Source organism: Gobius niger, assembly GCF_951799975.1.
Source record: "Gobius niger genome assembly, chromosome: 9".
Classification (NCBI taxonomy): domain Eukaryota; kingdom Metazoa; phylum Chordata; class Actinopteri; order Gobiiformes; family Gobiidae; genus Gobius; species Gobius niger.
The window spans coordinates 9,423,147-9,442,460 of NC_136860.1; the positions used below are offsets into that span (position 1 = coordinate 9,423,147).

Sequence of the window (19,314 nt, forward strand, 5' to 3'; positions counted from 1 at the left end):
CAATGTGCCGTGAGAAAATATCCATATGGGCCCGATTTACACTTAACTTTATTTATGTGTGGTAAATACGTTCATATTCCACCAGAAAATGGCTAAAAAGAGTGAAAAATTGTGTTTCTCTAAAGATTCTATTTTCCCCCTCGGCGAAGCCACGCCCCCTTCTATGACGAGATGCCGTCTGTATCTATTCACACTGACCCAAAAAGCACCGCTCTCGGGTTGAGAGGGTCTTTAGGTTGACCTAACTAGAGCCTGTGTGAAAACCTCAATCAACGACAGAGTGAGTTTGAATAAAAGAGGGTGAAGCCAGGACATGCTAACCCCTCCCACTGGTCTTTATTTAGTCTGTGAGCAGAAAGCCTTAATGTTGCTGACGAAGCCTTTGGGATGGGAGGTGAATCTTCAACTGCAGAGTACAGACGATGACTCAAGAGAAATGTTTTGCATATGATATTCGTTTGAAACAGCATATATTTGTGAATTGGGCCTAAACAACCATCAAACATTTGCTTGAATTTGGGCTGTCAAAGTTCACTCTTAAACTCATGATGATGATGTTTTAACCGAACACACTCCAGAAAGAAGAACTTTTATTTATCTCGCCCCTTTCACAGACATAGTCACAAAGCGCTTTACAATTATAACATTCACTCCATACTTAGTGTTTTCAGTATCACTGACACTGCACTTGCATTTTCAATTACAAACTGTGGGCAGGAAAGAAACTAGACAAAGTGCTCAGGAAGTCAATGACAAAATTAGTTTATGGGGGAAGGTGCTCTTTGGTGTTTGGGGAACTAAGACTCTAAAGAAAAACAAAAAACCTGGGGGCACTCCTCCCTCAAATTGTGAGCAGTTTGTCTTTCCACTCAGATTAATGAAATAGTTATAGATTTGTCAATTAAATGTGAGCAAGTGCTTTAAAGGTGCACTATGCAACTTTTTACATATAAAAAAAGTGTGTATAAGTGACCCAGTGGCTGTATGTGTGTGATTAGCTTGGTGCCTTCGTTCTCCATCCCGGTGGCCCCCATGATGCTTCAGGATCAATTTCATTTCAACTTTTTAGGGTTTCTGGTAGTTTTCGGAATGTAATGTATTACGTAACCATGGATACAGTTCAATCAGCAGTGAAAACTTAAAAAATAATTGATCCTGTTGTGCCTTACTGGACATCGTGATGGTAAGTAAAGGCGCTATGCTAATCACCCAAGCATCTGCTGGGTCAATTGTGTATTAATATCAACTTTTTTGGGGCATAAAAAGTTGCATAGTGCACCTTTAAAGTAGAATAATATCAAGAGTAATGCTGCGATGGATCATTATGTTCAATTTCCAAAGGTTGATTAATCTGAATGAATGAATGGATTGACAGCTCCAGAGGTCGATAGTACCAAGGACTTGAGAGCTAAATCCGTCCAAGTCCTTTAACCTGAACCTCAAGTCGAGTCATGAGTCACTTCCCCATAAAAGCTCAGGAGTCGGACTTGTTTGATGCTTATTCCAAATTTGCTGAAATGAGCTTTGTTGATGAAAATGTAGCTGTTGCCAAAGAAACTATGGAAACGTATTGAACACAGCGCTGTCATTCGGTGCCTCTATTGAGACAGAATGTCTCCTACGGTTAATATCTGTTCCAGAATATATAGATGAGATGGCTATGCAAAATGTGTCTTTTTATTAATACAGGAAACAGAACTTAGGGCTCATTCTGTCTTTTTTTACTAGCATGAAAAATGCTTGTGTTTGCGATCTTTTTTATTTTCTGAAAATCGTCTCTACATTTTGACTAAATGTTTGTCATATCATGTGAAATTTACAAAGTCGGGCTGCACGATATGGGGGAATTAAAATGACAGTATTTGATCACGCCTTGGATATTGCGATAATAGGACTGTGATATGGGGGCCAGATCCAGCCCGCCAACCAAACTGGGCTGGCCCTCTGGTCATTTCTCAGAACAATAAAATAATAGCTTATTTGGCTTATCCCAGCGCATCCACTAATGCTACTGCGGCTATCAGCAGCTTATGCTCTCACTTAGGGGACCCACACAGTTAAACCTTTAATGCGTCATACAAGGGGGCGTGGCCTAGCCGGGGGGAAAAAAAACTCTCATGGGAATCACAATTTTTTCCTCTTTTTGCCTTTGTCTGGCGAACTATAAACATATTTATCACACACTTATAAAGTCAAGCCATAATCGGGCCCATATTGCTGTTAATTGTTCAGTAGATGCGTAAAACGGCACTCGTTAGCATCGCTTCACTAATGTTAGCATACGTAGCATGAAGCTAGCATAGCTTCCTGGTTAGCATTGTCAGTTTTTTAAGTATTTGTGGGCCGTTGAACGACTTTCTATCATTACTAGAATAATAGATTCACAATTCAGCGTTTGTTAAAGTCGTGGTGGGAAATGGTGGAACGTCAAGTTTTTTCTTTGCTTTCCCTCTGGCTGCTTCGAACATGACCATTTATGGGCATTTGCTAAGATGCCGTCTGCACCTATTTCAGCAATGATGATTTTTTCATTTACTTATCCCCAAAAATATGAATGTTTGGTGCTGGTGGGGGACTCTCCAAATGAACCGGCCAAATCAGCCAGTGACCTTTGAAAAATCTAGTCCCGTAAACAATCTATCAATTCAACGTAGCGCCTTCCATCAAATTTAAACCAAAATTGTAAATTATTTGAAAAACAAAACTTCAAAATCAGGACCAAAACAAGGCTAATATGGAATTAAATTAGTGTTGGCAAACAAAGCCAAATATTTAAATCTCCATCATATGCCAGACCTGATTTTGCGATATATCTTGGCCATTATTGCGATTCCGAAATATCGTGCCGCCCTGGAGGATATTGCCTGATCACATTTGTCAAATATCTGTGTTACTTTATTAGCGCTTTGGACGTAGCCTGCAAACCCCCCAGAGCCTCGCCGACGACCCTATAAGCTCAACGCTACAGCCGGTTTGTGGTTTCATGCTACAGACATTCTGCACTAAAGGACTACATTTCCCATCAGCCCTAAAGCCCGGAACGAAAGCCTTTGCCGTCACTGGACTTGTGATATTTCAGCTTTGTAATACTTTCCTAAAGACTATTCCAGTTTGACCCCCCCCCCCCCCCCCCCCCCCCAAACATTCCCCGTGTTCCCCAGCATGCAACGTGTTACTGAAAGTTCAAGGGTACAACTGGATTTTTTTTAAAGAAGAGGAACATTGGAATAAGTCATTTTTGTAAGCTTCAAAAAAATGTTTTGCTGGTGCTAAACTCGATCCTATCCGTGCCTCTTGCTCAGTGTGCTTCTGGCCTTTGATTATTCCGTTGTGCTAATAAAATAAGATTTAAAAATGGGTGCTGTTGACATCGTGAGCTTTGTGTCGGATATTGTACTTTTATAAGCAAACCAATGCAGCGGAAGGGAAATGAATAACCTTACTGAATACTTAAAAGGCACAATACTTAACATCTTAGTTGTAATGTTAGAGTGAAAGAAAATGAGCTCTCACTGAGCAATGCTTATTTTATGATGTTTTGCATTAACAGACCAATAATAAGGTTGTTATTTCACTCTCGCACAGAGGTGGGTAGTAATTGGTTACAGTTCTATTTGAGTAATATTGAAATTAAGTATCATTCAGTACTCTACTCAATTAACGCATACTACTGTGGCAAATCTTCATTTTGACACTTAAAATGTTGTGTTTTGTTTACTTAAATCTCTATAAGGATTTATGCTTGTTTTTTTTTTCTTCAAAAATACTACCATTTTCACATTATTTCATGTTTTGATTCTCATCATTCATGTCACATCTGAAACATAAATCAGACTTTTTTGCTCAGTCTTTGCTGTAATATTTACTCAAAGTCATTTTTTTTTACTCTTACTTGAGTAAATATGTTGGGGTTACTCAACCCACCTCTGCTCTTACAACAATAACTCCACTTTAGTAGCTCCTACAGATTCCAAACTTTCCAGTCTTTCCAGAACTTACTATTTTGATCCGAGATTTTTAAATACCCAATTCCCTGTTTGATTCATTGAGCTTTGAACCCTGAAAAACAAGCCCCCCCACCCCCCATATAATAATAGCTTATTACAAAAACTGAACAAGATCCAAAAATCTTTAGCTATTATGTCAACAAATTAAAATCATTCATTTAAACCTGCCTCTATACATTTTTTGTTGCTGAAAGTAGTAGTAGTAGTAGTAGTAGTAGTAGTAGTAGTAGTAGTAGTAGTAGTAGTAGTAGTAGTAGTAGTAGTAGTAGTAGTAGTAGTAGTAGTAGTAGTAGTAGTAGTAGTAGTAGTAGTAGTAGTAGTAGTAGTGAGAATAATAGTGAAAGGGGCTTCATTGTTATCCATATTGAATGTGGTGTCTCAGAACAATCCACTAGAGGGCGCCCTTTAATGACGGCGACAAGCGATCAGACGCAGATTCTCAAGGAATAAACGCCAAAAGGGGTAATTTTGTTTCATAAAAAACGTAACGAAAGAAACCTGGTGCACACATTTTTTAAGACTCTCTAAATAATGCGGAAAGATTAAATAATGTGACAGATCTTTCAAAGGGGGAACTTTTACAAAACCCTTGTTTGACACCGGACCATAATATCAGCAGGAATTCAAGATGGCGACCTCTTTGCTTCGGATAGGGCGACTGGCTTCTGTCAAGGTAATAGGCTTTTTAAAGGCTTTACACAGCATTATTCGAGCTCATTTCCGACGCAAACCTCGGTAAAGAGTGCAGTGAAAGCAAAGCGGTAGAAAAGTGTCAAATATCTGTGTGTTTGAATCGTTAGGAAAGGTAAATACCAAGCTTCATTTAAAGGACACACACTTCCTGAACTCAAGTCCTTCTAATCACTCGAACTAAAGCCATTCCCTGTCATCTGTGAATGTAAACAAATCACGTTTCTAATGTTTCTAAATCCAAACAAAGGACCAACAATGTAATGAAATTTGCCTCTTATTCTAAAATGTCTATTTATCAATCAGCACTTGTAATGTAGGTGTCTTTCATACATGTCATACGATTTAAACTGGTTCATCCACTTGTTATTAATCTCTCGCCCAGCTGGTTTTAAATGGCTTGAGAGAAAATATTTTTTTATTTTGTTGGATATTTTTTGTTGTTTAATCATTATGTTTATTTAAGTTTGATTTCTATGTCTTATTTAATTTTATTTTATTTAAATTTTATTTTATTTTATTATTTTTTATTTTATTTTGTTTTATTTTATTTTATTTTATTTTATATTTTATTTATTCATTTATTCATTTATTCATTCATTCATTCATTCAAACAAACAAACCCACACCTGAATCAAGTATATTGTCTCCAGTTTGTTTTCTGCTTCCTTCCTTGCCTCAAACAAAGCTCTCACAGTGTTGTGGCCGCTCTCCTGCTAAAACTTTGATTATATTAATATTTACTTGCGATCATGCGTCATGTTTCTGTCCCGTAGTGTCTCCAGCTGGAGGGCCTGGCTGCTCTGAGGAGTCGTCCCGTTGCCAGACTCTGCACTGGGGCCAAAGAACCCACTGAGGCCAAGAGTAAGACCCACACTCTCAAATCACGCACGAAATTCTGTGTAATATCACTGTGGTGTATTCATTTTCACTGTTCAACCAGCCATTCGCCTACTGTGTGATGGCTTTGCCTCTCATTTTGACCTTAAAGGTAATCGATAACTCTTTTATTACGTGTTGGATAACTTAATCCCCAGTTAAGTGTGTTCCCTCCTCATTTCCCTACAGAGTTTTGGGGTTTAAAGCGTATATTTTTTTGTGCGCTTTTAACATCTATTTTTTGAAATACTTGGAACAGCAAACGGAGGATTTTGGACTAAATATGTAAAGATTCCATTATTTTTAAGCTTTGCCATTCTTCAATATTCTTTTTGTATTTTTGAATTGCTTGTCTAAGTGTTTTCTTAACAATAGAAGGCATCAAAAAAATGAAACAAAGTCTTTTTGGAAAAACACTAGAAATAAAGAGCTAATGACTACTGACTACTGTAATGAACCCAGTGGGATTTGGAAGATTCATTACAGAATTTGCTGCATTGATTTTGTGCATAGTTTAGGCACCCCCTTAGTGGCGCCTTCTACATAGAACACAGGCTCAGCTACATGAGCCGAAGTTCCCCGTCTCTCACTAGGGCTGCACGAACAAACCTAATTGCGATTCGATTTGCGATTTTAATATTTTGCATACAGCATATGCACTTCTAAAACTGCTGTTAAACATTATGGTACTCTGTTTTAGGAGTTGTCAAACAAACATCCTTAGTTTTAACCGATACTCAAGTATGTAGCGCTCTCACACTCTTTCTCCCAAAACATTATGGTACTCTGTTTTAGGAGTTGTCAAACAAACATCCTTTGTTTTAACCGATACTCAAGTATGTAGCACTCTCACACTCTTTCTCCCTCTCTCTTTTCTCTCAGCTACATAAATGCATTCTCCAAATCACAAGCTCCAAAGCTCTGCTTGTTTTTGAAAATCTGCCTCATATTTACGTAAACAAAAACCCTCTGTGAAGATGTTAGAAATAGACGCGTCTTAATACAGTACAATGATACGTATGTACGACAATCGGCCTTTTTGAGCGCCCACAACCCACTCTGTGATTAATTGATGATTCCGTGACCCATTCACACAGGTCACGAAACACTTAGTTGTAGTTTTGATCCTCCTGTTGCCTCTTCTAATTGGCCAGAAGTCAAAGGAAGTGAACATGTATGTCACTCAAATGGTGGAGGCGCAAAGCAGGAAAAAAATAAATCCTCAGCCACTTGAGGTTGCTTTACTGCAGACACAAAAACTTAAATTTTGATTCGATGAAGGTTAATCGTGCAGCCCTACTCTCAACATTTCAGTTCTGTACAGGTCAGAATCTAGGACTAAGTGGCCTGGTCCACTTTCATTTGCTTCCCTTCTACTATTAAGAAAGCACTATTCCCTGCATTCAGGCCTAACCGTTTACAAATCTTTCCTCAGCAGCAGAGGCTCCAGACGAGCGAGCGGCTCTTCTCTCCTACAAATCCTCAGTTGCATTTCCAGTTAAGCTTGTAGACCCCGGAGTTTTCTCACAGCAGCCTTTAGTCGCAGCCACAGAAACCATAGCCACATCCGCAGCTAACCCCGAAACAACCGCAGAACCTCACGCAGAAACCCCAGCTCAGGAGCCGGCCGCTGCAGCCCCAGAGGTTGCAGAGTTGGCGGAAGAAGCTAAAGCTGCACCTTCAGAAACACCAGCAGAAGCAGAATCCGCACCTTCAGCAGAACCTGCCGTTGGCGCCGGTGCTGAGGTAGTGGTAGATGCAGCTCCTGTGATTGAAACGGCTGCCCCGGAATCAGTCGTCGCAGCTGCCGAAGTCGCAGAAGCCGTCCCGGAAGAGGCCACGCCCGCCTCTAGCGCGGAGGAGCTCGTTGACGCTGCTCCAGTGATTCCAGAAGCCTCCGAACCTCCAACAGAAACCCAAGAGCCGATCGCGGCGGAAACTGCGGCGGAACCAAAAGCCGAAGAAGACACTCCAGTATTAGCCACTACCTCAGAAAGCGCAGTCAAATCTGAATCTGCTGAATCCACCGCAGCTCCAGTCGACGCTTCCTCTTCGTCGTCATCTTCGAGCGATTCCGATTCCGACTCCGATTCGGACACAGAAGATGAGAAACCGGAGGGCAAAACTCAAACCTCCGAATTGACGGAAGACGCAAAGGCGGGAGATGCGCCTGAAGCTAGTTCAGAGAGTGCCAAAATTGTAAGTGCGGCGGAAGAGTTGGTCGATCCTGCCCCTGAGATTCTGGCCTCGAGCGAACCACAAGTTTCAGAAGGTACCAGCGTCAGTGAAGAGAAAGCAGAAAGCCCGAGTGAAGCTGCCGAGACCTTAGAAGCTGCCGAGACCTTAGAAGCTGCCGAGACCTTAGAAGCTGCCGAGACCTTAGAAGCTGCATCTCTTGGCACGGAAGATGTGGAATTGCCAACGGAACAAGAGAAACCAAGCCCGGAAGTTGTAAACGATGCCCCGGAAGTTCTTGCAGCTGCACAGGAAGCAGTCGAACAAGCTCCAGAAGTCATTGTGTCGGCTGAAGAAGTTGTTGACGCCGCTCCCGTGGTTGAAGAAGTTGTAGCTGAAGAAATCGCGAAACCGGTTGAAGAAGTCGTGGAATTAGCCCAAGATGTTGCTCAGGAAGTGGTAGATGCCGCCCCGGAAGTTGTCGACGCGCCCCTGGAATTGGCCGGAACTGCTGAGGAAGTGGCAGCTTCGACCCAAGACGTAGTTGAGCCGGTGGCAGAAGTCGTCGAAGCTGCCCCTGGGGTCGTAGAGGCAGCCCCGGAAGCAGGCGCGGCGGCTGAAGATGTAGCTGAATCGACCCCAGAAGTCGTCGAAAGTGCACAGGAAGTCGTGGCGCCGCTCGTTTCAGCAGCAGCAGCAGCAGCAGAAGAAGAAGCTAAACCCGAATCACCCGTAGAACCTCCCGTAGAACCAACTGAAATTCCCGTTAGTGCGAGTGCGGAGGCTGCCGCAGAGGAGCTGGTGGATCCCGCTCCAGCTGTGGAGGCCAAACCCGAGGAGGAGTTGGTTGCAGCTGAAGCGACTGAGGGTACACACTCTAAAAATCCTCCCTTGAAACAAAACAAACGACCGAAACATGCTACCTCTCTTTACGGACTCCTTCGCATGAAAACACTTCTCTTTGTGGAGCGCGGAGGTGCTAACCCACGCCACTCATCAAGCTCATCCTGCTGCCGCTTTCACTGCTTCTCCGGGGCACTTTCACACCTGAAATGGGTCTGATAGAAGTGTTTATAAATCTTTCAGAAAAGTCTAGAGCTTCATGGTGTCTTCCGAAAAATAGTCTTAGTCTTAGATAAGATAAGATTGACACTCTCGCCTCACTGCAAGAATGTCCTGAGCTCAATTCCCGAGCCTCTGATTCTCTCGGCTTAGGTTTCCTCTGGGTGCCGCTAAAAACAGGTACAATAGGGTCATTTCTGAGGCCAGGACTCATTTGGAAATCCCAGTGGACATTCAAATAATCAATTAGCATGGATGTAATGCCATTATCGGCCTCATACATGCTATTCTATTAACAAATGCCATAGTTTCCACATTATAGCAACAAAAGTGCCATTATTTTGAGGCTGTAACTACATAGGGAGCTTGAACGGCATTTTATATCCCATTTTTGTGCACTGCAAGTTGCATTTATATTCCTGAGGCTTTGAAATATATGTTAAAATCAGGGGCCGATACTTCACCGATACCTGTTTGGGCGCCTTAAAAACACAACTTTCACCAACTAAACCTATGGACAGGAATATGAATATGGACAGGCTGCACCTCATTTTGAAGGGAACCTGGAGAATTCAGTTGCTGAATTAGTTTTAACGCAATTGTACTTTTGATCGCCGCGCACTAGCAACAGTATGCTAAAGCTAGCCGTAGAATGCTAATGCTAACATCAGCTAATCAAGGCTGGGACAGAAACTATGATTAAAAAAAAGCTAATTATTAAATCCACCACTGGTGTTTGTATTTTAGTTAATGAAATGCTGTTAAAGATCTAAAATATGTACAAGTTATAATGATCAGATCAATTTACGTAAGTTGTTAAGTTCTCGTTAAATGTAGATCAATCAATCAATCAAAGTTCATTTTTCTAGCAGCTTACAACAACACAAGGAAGACCAAAGTGCAATGTCCATTACAGTTTATTAAGAAATAACCTATATAACCTATAACTCCAACCCCCAGTGTCGGTGTCGGAAGCAAAGAAGCTCTAGTTCTAGCTCTAGTTAATCTGCTTTCAGTTGAATGTATATAAATAAACGAAACAAACAAAATGGCTTCCTGAAGATGCACTGCCCGACCCTCCCTCAGGTGTGAAATGGCCCCAAAGCCCATTCTAATTCTTTTCATTTTGTAACATATTCGTTTACCGTGCATGACCCAGGCCCACGTGCCTTCATTTTACGGCTGACATCTGCTTTTGGCTTTGGCTCTAGATTTTGCTGCTCTAATGTGTCATCGATTTGCTTGTGCTTTTTGCTTTTCTGCATATCATCCCAGCTTTGCATCCCTTATTTTTGTTTTACTCCATTGTTTTAAACCCTCGCTGGCGCTTCGCAGTTGCCAAATTCACCCATGTCTGGTAAAAGGTTGGTCCACTCGACTTCATCTGGGCTGAGATCGTTCAAACTCAGGTTTTTTTGTATGTGGTAGTATTTGTTTTGAATCGAGTAAGGCCTTGGACGCACTCATGCAAGCAACCAGCAGGGGGAGTTCCTGTTTAAGGAAAGTCTCATGAATCTCACTCATTCATATATAATTCCTTATGTTTTTTAGCTAAACCTGAATTTGAATACATTCAGCCCAAGTTGCCATAACCATATATGAATCATTATCCAGTCATTTCTCCATTGGCTTCATTGTTTTCTACAACCTGTAACCTCCTATACTTTTAACACTGTTTACAGGAAATGTATCCTATTGACTTTCTTTCTTGTGCCATGTAATGTTACTGTTAAGGCTAATGTTAAAAGTGCACATTACAGTGAAGCCGCGCCCGGACCAGATGGCGACTATTAAGCTTGGGTTTAACTCACGCGAAGCAGGGTCACACTCTTTAAAAGATCATTTGTTTTCTTGCATATAAACAGGGCTTGACATGAACTTTTTTTGTGCTCACTGGGTACTCTATAGTGCTTTCCATGTTTAGCTGTCCCTCAGTGTTTTCGTTAGCCATTATACAAATTGTTTTAGGTGCCTTTCAATTTCTTTTATCAAACATCTACAGAATGATAATGTTATACATTATAAAAACAGCATGTGACACATTCAAGTCTTTACTAGAACATGGTTGACAGAATCAGATTTAAAAGTTACATAATGCGCCTTTAAAAAAAAACCTATCCTTTTCACTTTCATTGTAATCATTTTAGTGCAAACTTAACCCCTTAACTCCCACCTGAACCGAGCACATTTTCTCCAATTTGGCTTGTGACAAAAAAGTGAGAACATTTTGACAAAAAAGTGACGAAATAATGACAAAAATTGGACAAAAGAATGATAAATGTGACAAAAATTGATGAAAAAGTGCCAAAAATGTCAAAAAAAATTGACAAAAATGTGACAAAAAATGGACAGAAAAAGGACCAAAAAAAGGCACACAAAAAAGACAAAAATGTGACAAAATTTGAAGAAGAAAAAAAATTACAAAAATGAGTTGAATACCCCCAAAAAAATGTGAGGAAAAAGATCCATTTCGATTTTGAATCTAAATGGAGAATTGTACATTTAGAGTTTTGTAGATCTTAGCTTTCAAATGAGGCGTTACACTGGTCTACAGGATTTGGGTAAAGCTGAACTGGAGAAAATGCTCTCGGTTCAGGCGGGAGTTAAGAGGTTAAACAGCCGACGCGAGATCTAAGTTTAGTCAAAACAGTAAAACAAAAAAGCTTTCAACAATATGCATTTTAAGAATGTGAGTTCAGCAGTGTTTTGGATTATAAAGGTAAAAACATGACTTACCTAGGCCTACAATACAATACATAATGTACAAAATCCCCCATGGGCCTAACTGCCTAGGGAGAGCAAAAGACTTATTAACCAAAACGGAAATCTTCCTGCTCTTGGACAGTTGGCTATTGTTGATGTCAAGCCCTTACACCATAGATTGGCCTTTTGGTTCCTGTCCTGACCAACTGGTGACTCCTGCTTCAACACAACGACCCCCCCTCTCCTCCTCTTTCTCCCCTGTAGAAATAACCTCCCTCCTCTCTCTGTGTGAACAGTGTTTGCCTGTGTTGCAGAATGTATTGCGGTTCACGATGATGCCAGTAATCACTCTACGGTTTGAGCATGCCCGAAGGGGGGGTTTCCTCAGGTGGAAGGGGGAACAATCAACTTTTTTTCCTCGGATCAGTCATGGGGGAAGAGTCGAGCGGTCTCCACATTCACGCCGTTTCATAGGAAAAGCGTGTTTTGGCAGGGTTTGGTGTCAGACATCGACTTTATGGTGCTAGTGGATAAACCCAATGGATCATAAGTTTAGTTTATGTAGTCTCAAACTCAAGGGTGGAGGAGCTAATGCGCCTTTGTGCAAAAGACCACAGCCTCATATGTGTGCTGTATATCGCCTAGATATAAAGTGGTAAAGTGGCGGCACGGTGGCACAGCAGTTAGAAGGTCCCAGGTTCGATTCTCACCTGGACGGGGCCTCTCTGTGTGGAGTTTGCATGTTCTGCGTAGGTTTCCTCCAGGTACTCCGGTACCACTAAAAACGTGTACAATAGATAAAAAGATGTTAAAGCAGTACTAAGTAACTCTTCCCCCTAGAGGCCATAAGCGCAACTGCAGGTGTCGTAGCAAGTTATGATTTTTCAACGTATTAATTGTCTTGGAGAGTAAATGCTACGCTGACAGGAAAGGCGAAGGGAGAGAGGGTTACTGTGCATCCAATTATACAATGGAAATATTTTTTTTCACTCAAACTTTGCTGTAAATACTGTTTAAAGCCCGCAGTTAGCTTTGCCCGTTAGCATGTTAGCTGCTTCTTCGTGATTTCATTAGTGTGTATTGCTTTCTCCGGACCGGTGGCAGTCAAGTTGCAAACATGGTTTTCTGGCCAGAGACACCAGGGGGAGATGATAGACCCTCCAATCATCCCATAAACACTTGTATTACCCCCACAGGGACTACGAAAAGGATTTATTAAGGTAAACACGTTACTTAGTACTGCTTTAAACTTTATCTATAAGCACAATGGACCAATTTCCCAGCACTTATCTTTTGCAGAGAGAATCCCGCCTCCCCTCACAGGTGTGGCATATCAAGAGGCTGGTTAGACGCAGGAATATTGCACAGGTGCCTTAGGCTGTCTACAATAAAAGGTCACTCTAAAATGTTCCGGTTGCGTTCACGTTTTAGGATTCTTTTTCAGTTGGAGGGCAGGCGTCAATACAACTCTATGGGAGCAAAACCGTTTTTGAAATGAAAATGTCCAAATAAAAATGTTCAAGGCCATATATTTTTTATGGCTGAAAGTCATAAATGGAGAATTGTACCAGCCAATATGTTTTTGAATATTGTCTCCACCTTTGGACACCTTTATGAGGAAATAATTAGACCATAGTTCATGAGCTGAAAGAGAGGACTTCGAACTTTGTGACAGTTTTTCTTTCATGAGATTTGGCTCAAGAATTACAGAGAAATTAGCAATTAAATAAAAGTAGCAATCTGCATTTTGAGCGTTACCATGGTGGTTACCGCAATGGGATTTTCAGTTGAGTCAATTTTAAACAATGGGCTCTTTCGAATATTGTGATGTCACATGAACGCAACCTATAAACTGTTTTTAGTGGAAAAATCTGTAAACATTTAAATTTCTTCATGTTTTTTGACATTCCAAACTCAATAAATCAGGAATTGGATATTAAAAAATCCCTCTGAAAAAACCTTCAAAATATTAAGTCCAAGACTGAAAGGTTTGAAGTCTCCTGGAGCTACTTAAGTGCAGATATCGGCGGACAAATGTTATTAAAAAATGGCTCTTGAAATTCCCCATATAAATCTATGGAGAAACATTGAATGATGATATTGTGAAGATTAGTTTGATTGATTGATTGATCAACTTGGCCCCAAACCTGAAAACTCTTTTGCCTGTAGTGTCACCCCTTAAATAACAAACGTTATAAAAGGCCAGTAACCCCCTGCACCAGCATGTCTTCCACAACCAGCCAAATGAAATTGTAGCTCGTGCACCACAAGGATGAGCGCTGAACCCCACAGTGGCCGTGTATTGTGGAGACCGCTCGCGTGGCCCCCCCCTCGCTCTTCACACCGCGGCGTCTCGGGGCCCGGCGGGGGGTCCAAACGCCTGCTGCCGTTAAGGAAGCGCCTCCCTGTAAAACCAGGCCTTTGTTCACGCGTGAACGTATGCAAATGCGCCGCCGCCTCTTCACTTAGCATCCACGCTGCAGCCGACGGGGACGCGGCCTCTGCACACGGGGGTGAGCGCTGGTGGAAGGACGAGGCCGCCCTTCAGATCTGGACAACAACATGTAGATGAGGAGAAAGGAAGGAAGGAAAAAGGATGAAGCTCTGCCCTACATTGTTTCCCACTGAACTGACAATAGACAACAATATTCTTTGCTTTAGATGAGATCAAGGCAAAATGATGTATGGATTTTTAGCTATTTTTCTTTTTTTTTCTTTTTTTTTTTTTACAAAGAGCCAACCCATACAACATACATTTGACTTAACATTTCTCTTTACCTGACAAATATAAAGCACCATGCCCATTACTGAGATTGATTCAAAGCTAATAGTAGTTAGTGTTTCTATAGTATACCTGTATTGCTGTCCAAAATGAAAATTCACATACTTAACTTTTGGTTTGTGATGAATATAGAGTGTATGTTTATACAGCCATATCACTTTTATCGTCTTCAAATAAGAACTGTAAGACGAGGAAGAATGTGATCCCGATTTCTTTGGAGCTTTCGTAGTTGGAGCTCTATTTACTTTCAATGAGTCCTTTCTCCTCAATAGAAGGCTAATGAAAACTTCTACAAAAAGATGATTCTGGCTCTTGAAACATTAAATCAGAATGAAAAGATACAACATACTTTGTTCGCTAGCAGTAGAATTAAATGAGCTGTCCTCCCTTGGTATTTTCAGACATTTGTGAAGAACTGGGATGTCATGTTCCAAACTCATTACTATCAGGATTTGAGAACTTCGCTGTGTAGAACAAACAAACTTTACCAAATGAACTTCCACCACTGATCCGAACCCGTTCAGAGGCCAACTCTCTTGTCCGAAAGAGCGAGCTGCACAAAATGTGTCGAGTATTGTTACTGATCTCCATCTCCCTGTCCCTTTAGAAGCTGCTCCTCCTCCTCCGGTGGAGCCCGAGGAGCCTTTCGACAACACCACCTACAAGAACTGCCAGCACCACGAGTACACGCCCTACACCTTCGCCGACCTGGACGTGGAGATGGCCAAGTACCGGCTGCCCCAGCCCTCCTCCGGACGGCCCTCGCCAAGGCACTGAGCACCGCACCTTTAAAACCTTTCTAAACTTTCAAACCTGAAATGAAAATGTACAAAATCTGGGCAAAGAGTTATATGTGGGTTGATCCATTTAGGAAAGTATACCAGTAAATTTACAAAATAAACCTATTTTCCCTCTTCATATTTCCAAAGGTTACATTATTATGGCTACAATGCTAAAATGTTGTGTTGAAAATTTAAAATCGCATTAATTTTGGGGGTTGGTATTGTTACATGTTACTCTGGAAGAAGTGACAATGGCGCTGTCTGAATAAAGGGAACACTCTGTAAACAGATCTATCTTGCAAGGATTGTCCAAATCGTAAATTTCAATGTTTTTGGGAGATGTGAATAAATTGGTAAAGTAACATTTTGTTCATCATTTTCAAACATTATTCATCAAAACAGTCCAAGACGACTCCCCACTGTCCCTGATGCCAGATGAAAATGCAAAGAAGTTTAAAAAAAAAACGGTTGTTTTATGATGATAGAAAAGACTGAATATTCAGTTAAAGAATCCATTTCTACATTTGGTCATAACAGAAACAAGGGCTGGATGGTTTGGAAAATATCCCGTCTACTAACCACAAACTTCTACAAGATTGCAATTCTGCCATCGGATGAGTTTATCCAGTGTTGTGGATATTTGTGAGTTTGTGAACTCACACTTTTCACTACAATCCAATCATTTAAATTACAGGTTTTGCAGGTGTTATGCATAGAAAGACCCTGTGAAAATGATACTGGATATTTAGTTGTTTTGCACATTACCCAAAAACAGTTGCAACTTTAGCAACTTGTGAAGTAAGGTCACGTATAAGGCAGTGCTGCCCAAACGCAGCCCTAGACCAATAACGTTTTAAAATCGCTCTTAAATGCTCCCAGTTGAATGAAAGCACTGACCCTCCATACCATATACACTTCAACACGGGGCCCCCGAAGGAATAGAGTTTGGACACCCCTGGTAATTTGTCCTCTCCATTTGACCCATCCTTTGACGCCGCTGGGGTGACCTGTAAGGAGCGTTGGGCGACAGTAGTGCCGCGCACCTATTAGGGCTCAATATTGAAAAAGCTTGCAATATGAGATATGGGTGTGCAATATCGCAACAACAGATATATTGAATATTTGATATTTGTGGTTAATTGAGCTTTTTGTGACCCAATAACTGTATGGGTGGTTATCATGGTGCCTTTACTCTCTATCACAGCGGCCTCTTCAACGCTACAGGATCACTTGCTTTGTAGGTTTTCACTTGCTTTGTAGGTTTTCTGGTGAGAGGGTCCGTCAGCAGTAAAAACTTACCAGAAACTCTAAAAACAATTGATACTGGCGCTTCATAGAGGCCACCAGATGAAAATGTTTTTATAAAAAGGTCATAAAAAGTTCCATAATATGCCTTTAAACAAATACTGTAAGCAAATGTTTGAAAAAATGTAAAGAGTAGCACATCAATGTAGTTAATACATCCAGACAGAGATACTCACATATTTCTTTATTTTGTTACAACATAGAGAAAACGCCAACGCATTTCGGCATGAGCCTTCCTCAACGATCTGAGGAAGGCTCATGCCGAAACGCGTAAAATATTATTTGCATGCGCACTACAGCTGATTTTCTCTGGAGTCAGGACCAGGGGCCGATGGAGATCGTTGCTAATGCTAAGCTAAGCGACACTCAGGTTTGTTGGATTTTTTGCTGCAGACAGTCCATAATGGTCCTAAAGAAAGCAGATTTTTAAAAGTAAACAAACAGCTTGCGTATGGGCTAAAGACAAATTTCTTCTGAAACGCTGAAGAGGCACCAAAAGCCCCCGCCCCCGCACACACAAACACACCTGCTGCACAGTGGAGGCGTCACAACAGGCACAACAGGAAGCAAGGAAAGGACAAACGAGGAGGTATCTGGGCCAGACTGAAAGCTAACCCACACATGCATTCTGTCCCGACTACTGGTCCGGCTGGACGGTCGTCCACAGGAGAATAAAACAGATTAACTGCCAAGCTCTTCCCAGAAGATGGTGAAGGACTGTTGTGTAGTGGAGGGAGCTGCATGGGAGGAAAAGGAAGGAGGTGGTGGAGCTGACCTGTGCAGGACACCATGCTCTGAAACAACCCAGGAGGCGCTGCACCGTTTCAGAGGATCAGAGGAGACTGAAGGAGGCCAGGTTTCGGGTGCTACGGTTTCCCTGACCTCCAAAAACATGTTGGTGTGGTTGACCCCAGTGGTGGTCAGTCGCAGTGGCTAAGTACTAACACCTGAACACAATTTCGTTGCACGGTTGTATAATGACAAATAAAGCACTTAAACTTGTACTCAAAGCAGCAGCATAGACATGACTGGAGGCTTCAGGGTCAGACCTAATGATCATAATATAGACCCACAGATTTAGGTGAAGTTAGATCAATAAAAAGGCCATGTTGTCCTGCCCTACTCAACGGACGATTGACTGTTTTCCGCATATGTTGGGCTATTCAGTGCTTGGGTCCGTTGTGGCTTAGAGTCCCTTCAACTATCGACTTCAAAGTGAAGAAATATATGACCTTGACATTGTTTTTTTTTTTTCATGAGGATGGACCCACTATTGCATAGGTATTAGCCATAAACCAGGTCAAAACATCTGCATTTTGACAGTTAAAAAGCAATGGGACCTGTCCTGAGTTACGATGTCACGTGTACGCCGCCCACACTTCTAAAGGAACAAAAGCAAAACAAAAAATTAGAATGAAAAACTATCCCTATTACGCGGCCCTTTCTTGCGCTAACTTTTGTCCTCTCTTCTTTTCTCTCTTCCTGCTCTGGCTCTAATTGCATGTAAAAAATGTGAGCAAACATCAAACACTTCTCGCTGCCGCCTGGGGGCCTTGTTAGAATAAAGCTGAGTCCTTGCTTCTATTTTAATGATGTCACTGGCCCACTTCTGGAGATACACGAGCCGACCAATCCGAGAGCTATAGCCGCGGTCTTCTTCTCACAGGCCGACACACTTGCATATACATGAATTTAAAAAGGCCAGATGTTGTTTGCATGGTTAGACAAAGAGATAGACCTACCCGAGTCTGAATTACTTTACAAACAAATAATAGGATTCATGAAAAAAAGAGATGGGATACAATATTAACATTTTATGGTGATGGTTTGGAAAAGATTGTGTTGCAGCTTGTAGCCCACACTATCTAGTTTTAGCTACAAATACAGTGGGAACCAGATGTTTACATCCGCTACATAAAAAGACACATATGCATTTTGTTTCTCACTGTCTGACTTGAAACCAGAATAAAATTTTCTTTTTTAGGTCAATTAGAATTTTCAAAATAATTTATATTTGCTAAATGAGAATGAGATAGATTTTTTTTCTTCTTTTTATACTTTTTTGGGGGGTTTGTTTTTACAAAGTCAGAAATGTACATACACTAACATTACTATACTTTTAAACAATTGGGGAAAGCCCAGATGACGATGTCCTTGGAAACACAAGTCTGGTTCATCCTTGGGTGCAATTTCAAGACGCCTGGAACCACCTGGAGACCCCTCCCTGAGGTTCTCGAGGCTCGAGCTGGTTCATATGGCTGCAACATGTCCACTATATACTTTGGTGCCCAACCATGAAGAGACTTGTACACTAGTGGCAGGAAGCCAGTACAGAGACCAGAGCACTGGACTAATGTGGTTGTATTTCCTGGTTCTGGTCAGGACTCAAGCCGCAACATTTTGGATGTACTGCACCTCTAACAGTTCGTTTAAAGAGGGGGTATTATGCTTTTTTCAATCACATTGCACCAGTCTATAGCACAAGATAATGATGAGGAAACCTTCTGTTGGTCTGTAAATGCAGTAAATTAGAATAACTGCCTTGTATTAAATGTCTCTCTCAAAATGGCTGTAGTGAATGTCTTGAAATAGGCCTCTGTCTCTTTAAGAACCTCTGACCCTTTCAGACACGCCCCCTCCACACGCTGTCTGTGGCATCAGTGGGAGGGGGTTCTGCTGAGGAGCAGTGGTTGGTTACTCGGCTGGTGACGAAAGCTCGGAGGCGTCTCCAGGAGGTGGGGGCGTTCCTAGGAGGACTCAGGCAAACCTATCCCTAAAATGGCCGCCATCAGAGTTTTTACAGATTACTCAAAATACGTGAATGTGCCAAGGCAAAACTTCAGGCATGTTTTTAATGAGGGAATGACATAATAACATGATGTAAAGCTTGAAAACGTCGATTTTGCATAATACCCCCCCCCCCCCCCCC

At 41.6% G+C, this 19,314-nt stretch overlaps 1 protein-coding gene across 1 annotated transcript; it reads left to right on the forward strand.

The window, feature by feature from the left end:
* Nucleotides 1-4,623: 4,623 nt before the first annotated feature.
* ndufv3 (NADH:ubiquinone oxidoreductase subunit V3) lies at nucleotides 4,624-15,444 on the forward strand. The gene is made up of 4 exons (XM_079563760.1): nucleotides 4,624-4,680; nucleotides 5,474-5,561; nucleotides 7,015-8,619; nucleotides 14,906-15,444. Exons 1-4 carry the CDS (start codon nucleotides 4,636-4,638, stop codon nucleotides 15,073-15,075), a joined length of 1,908 nt encoding a protein of 635 aa, XP_079419886.1. The 5' UTR covers nucleotides 4,624-4,635; the 3' UTR covers nucleotides 15,076-15,444.
* The last annotated feature ends 3,870 nt before the right edge of the window (nucleotides 15,445-19,314 follow it).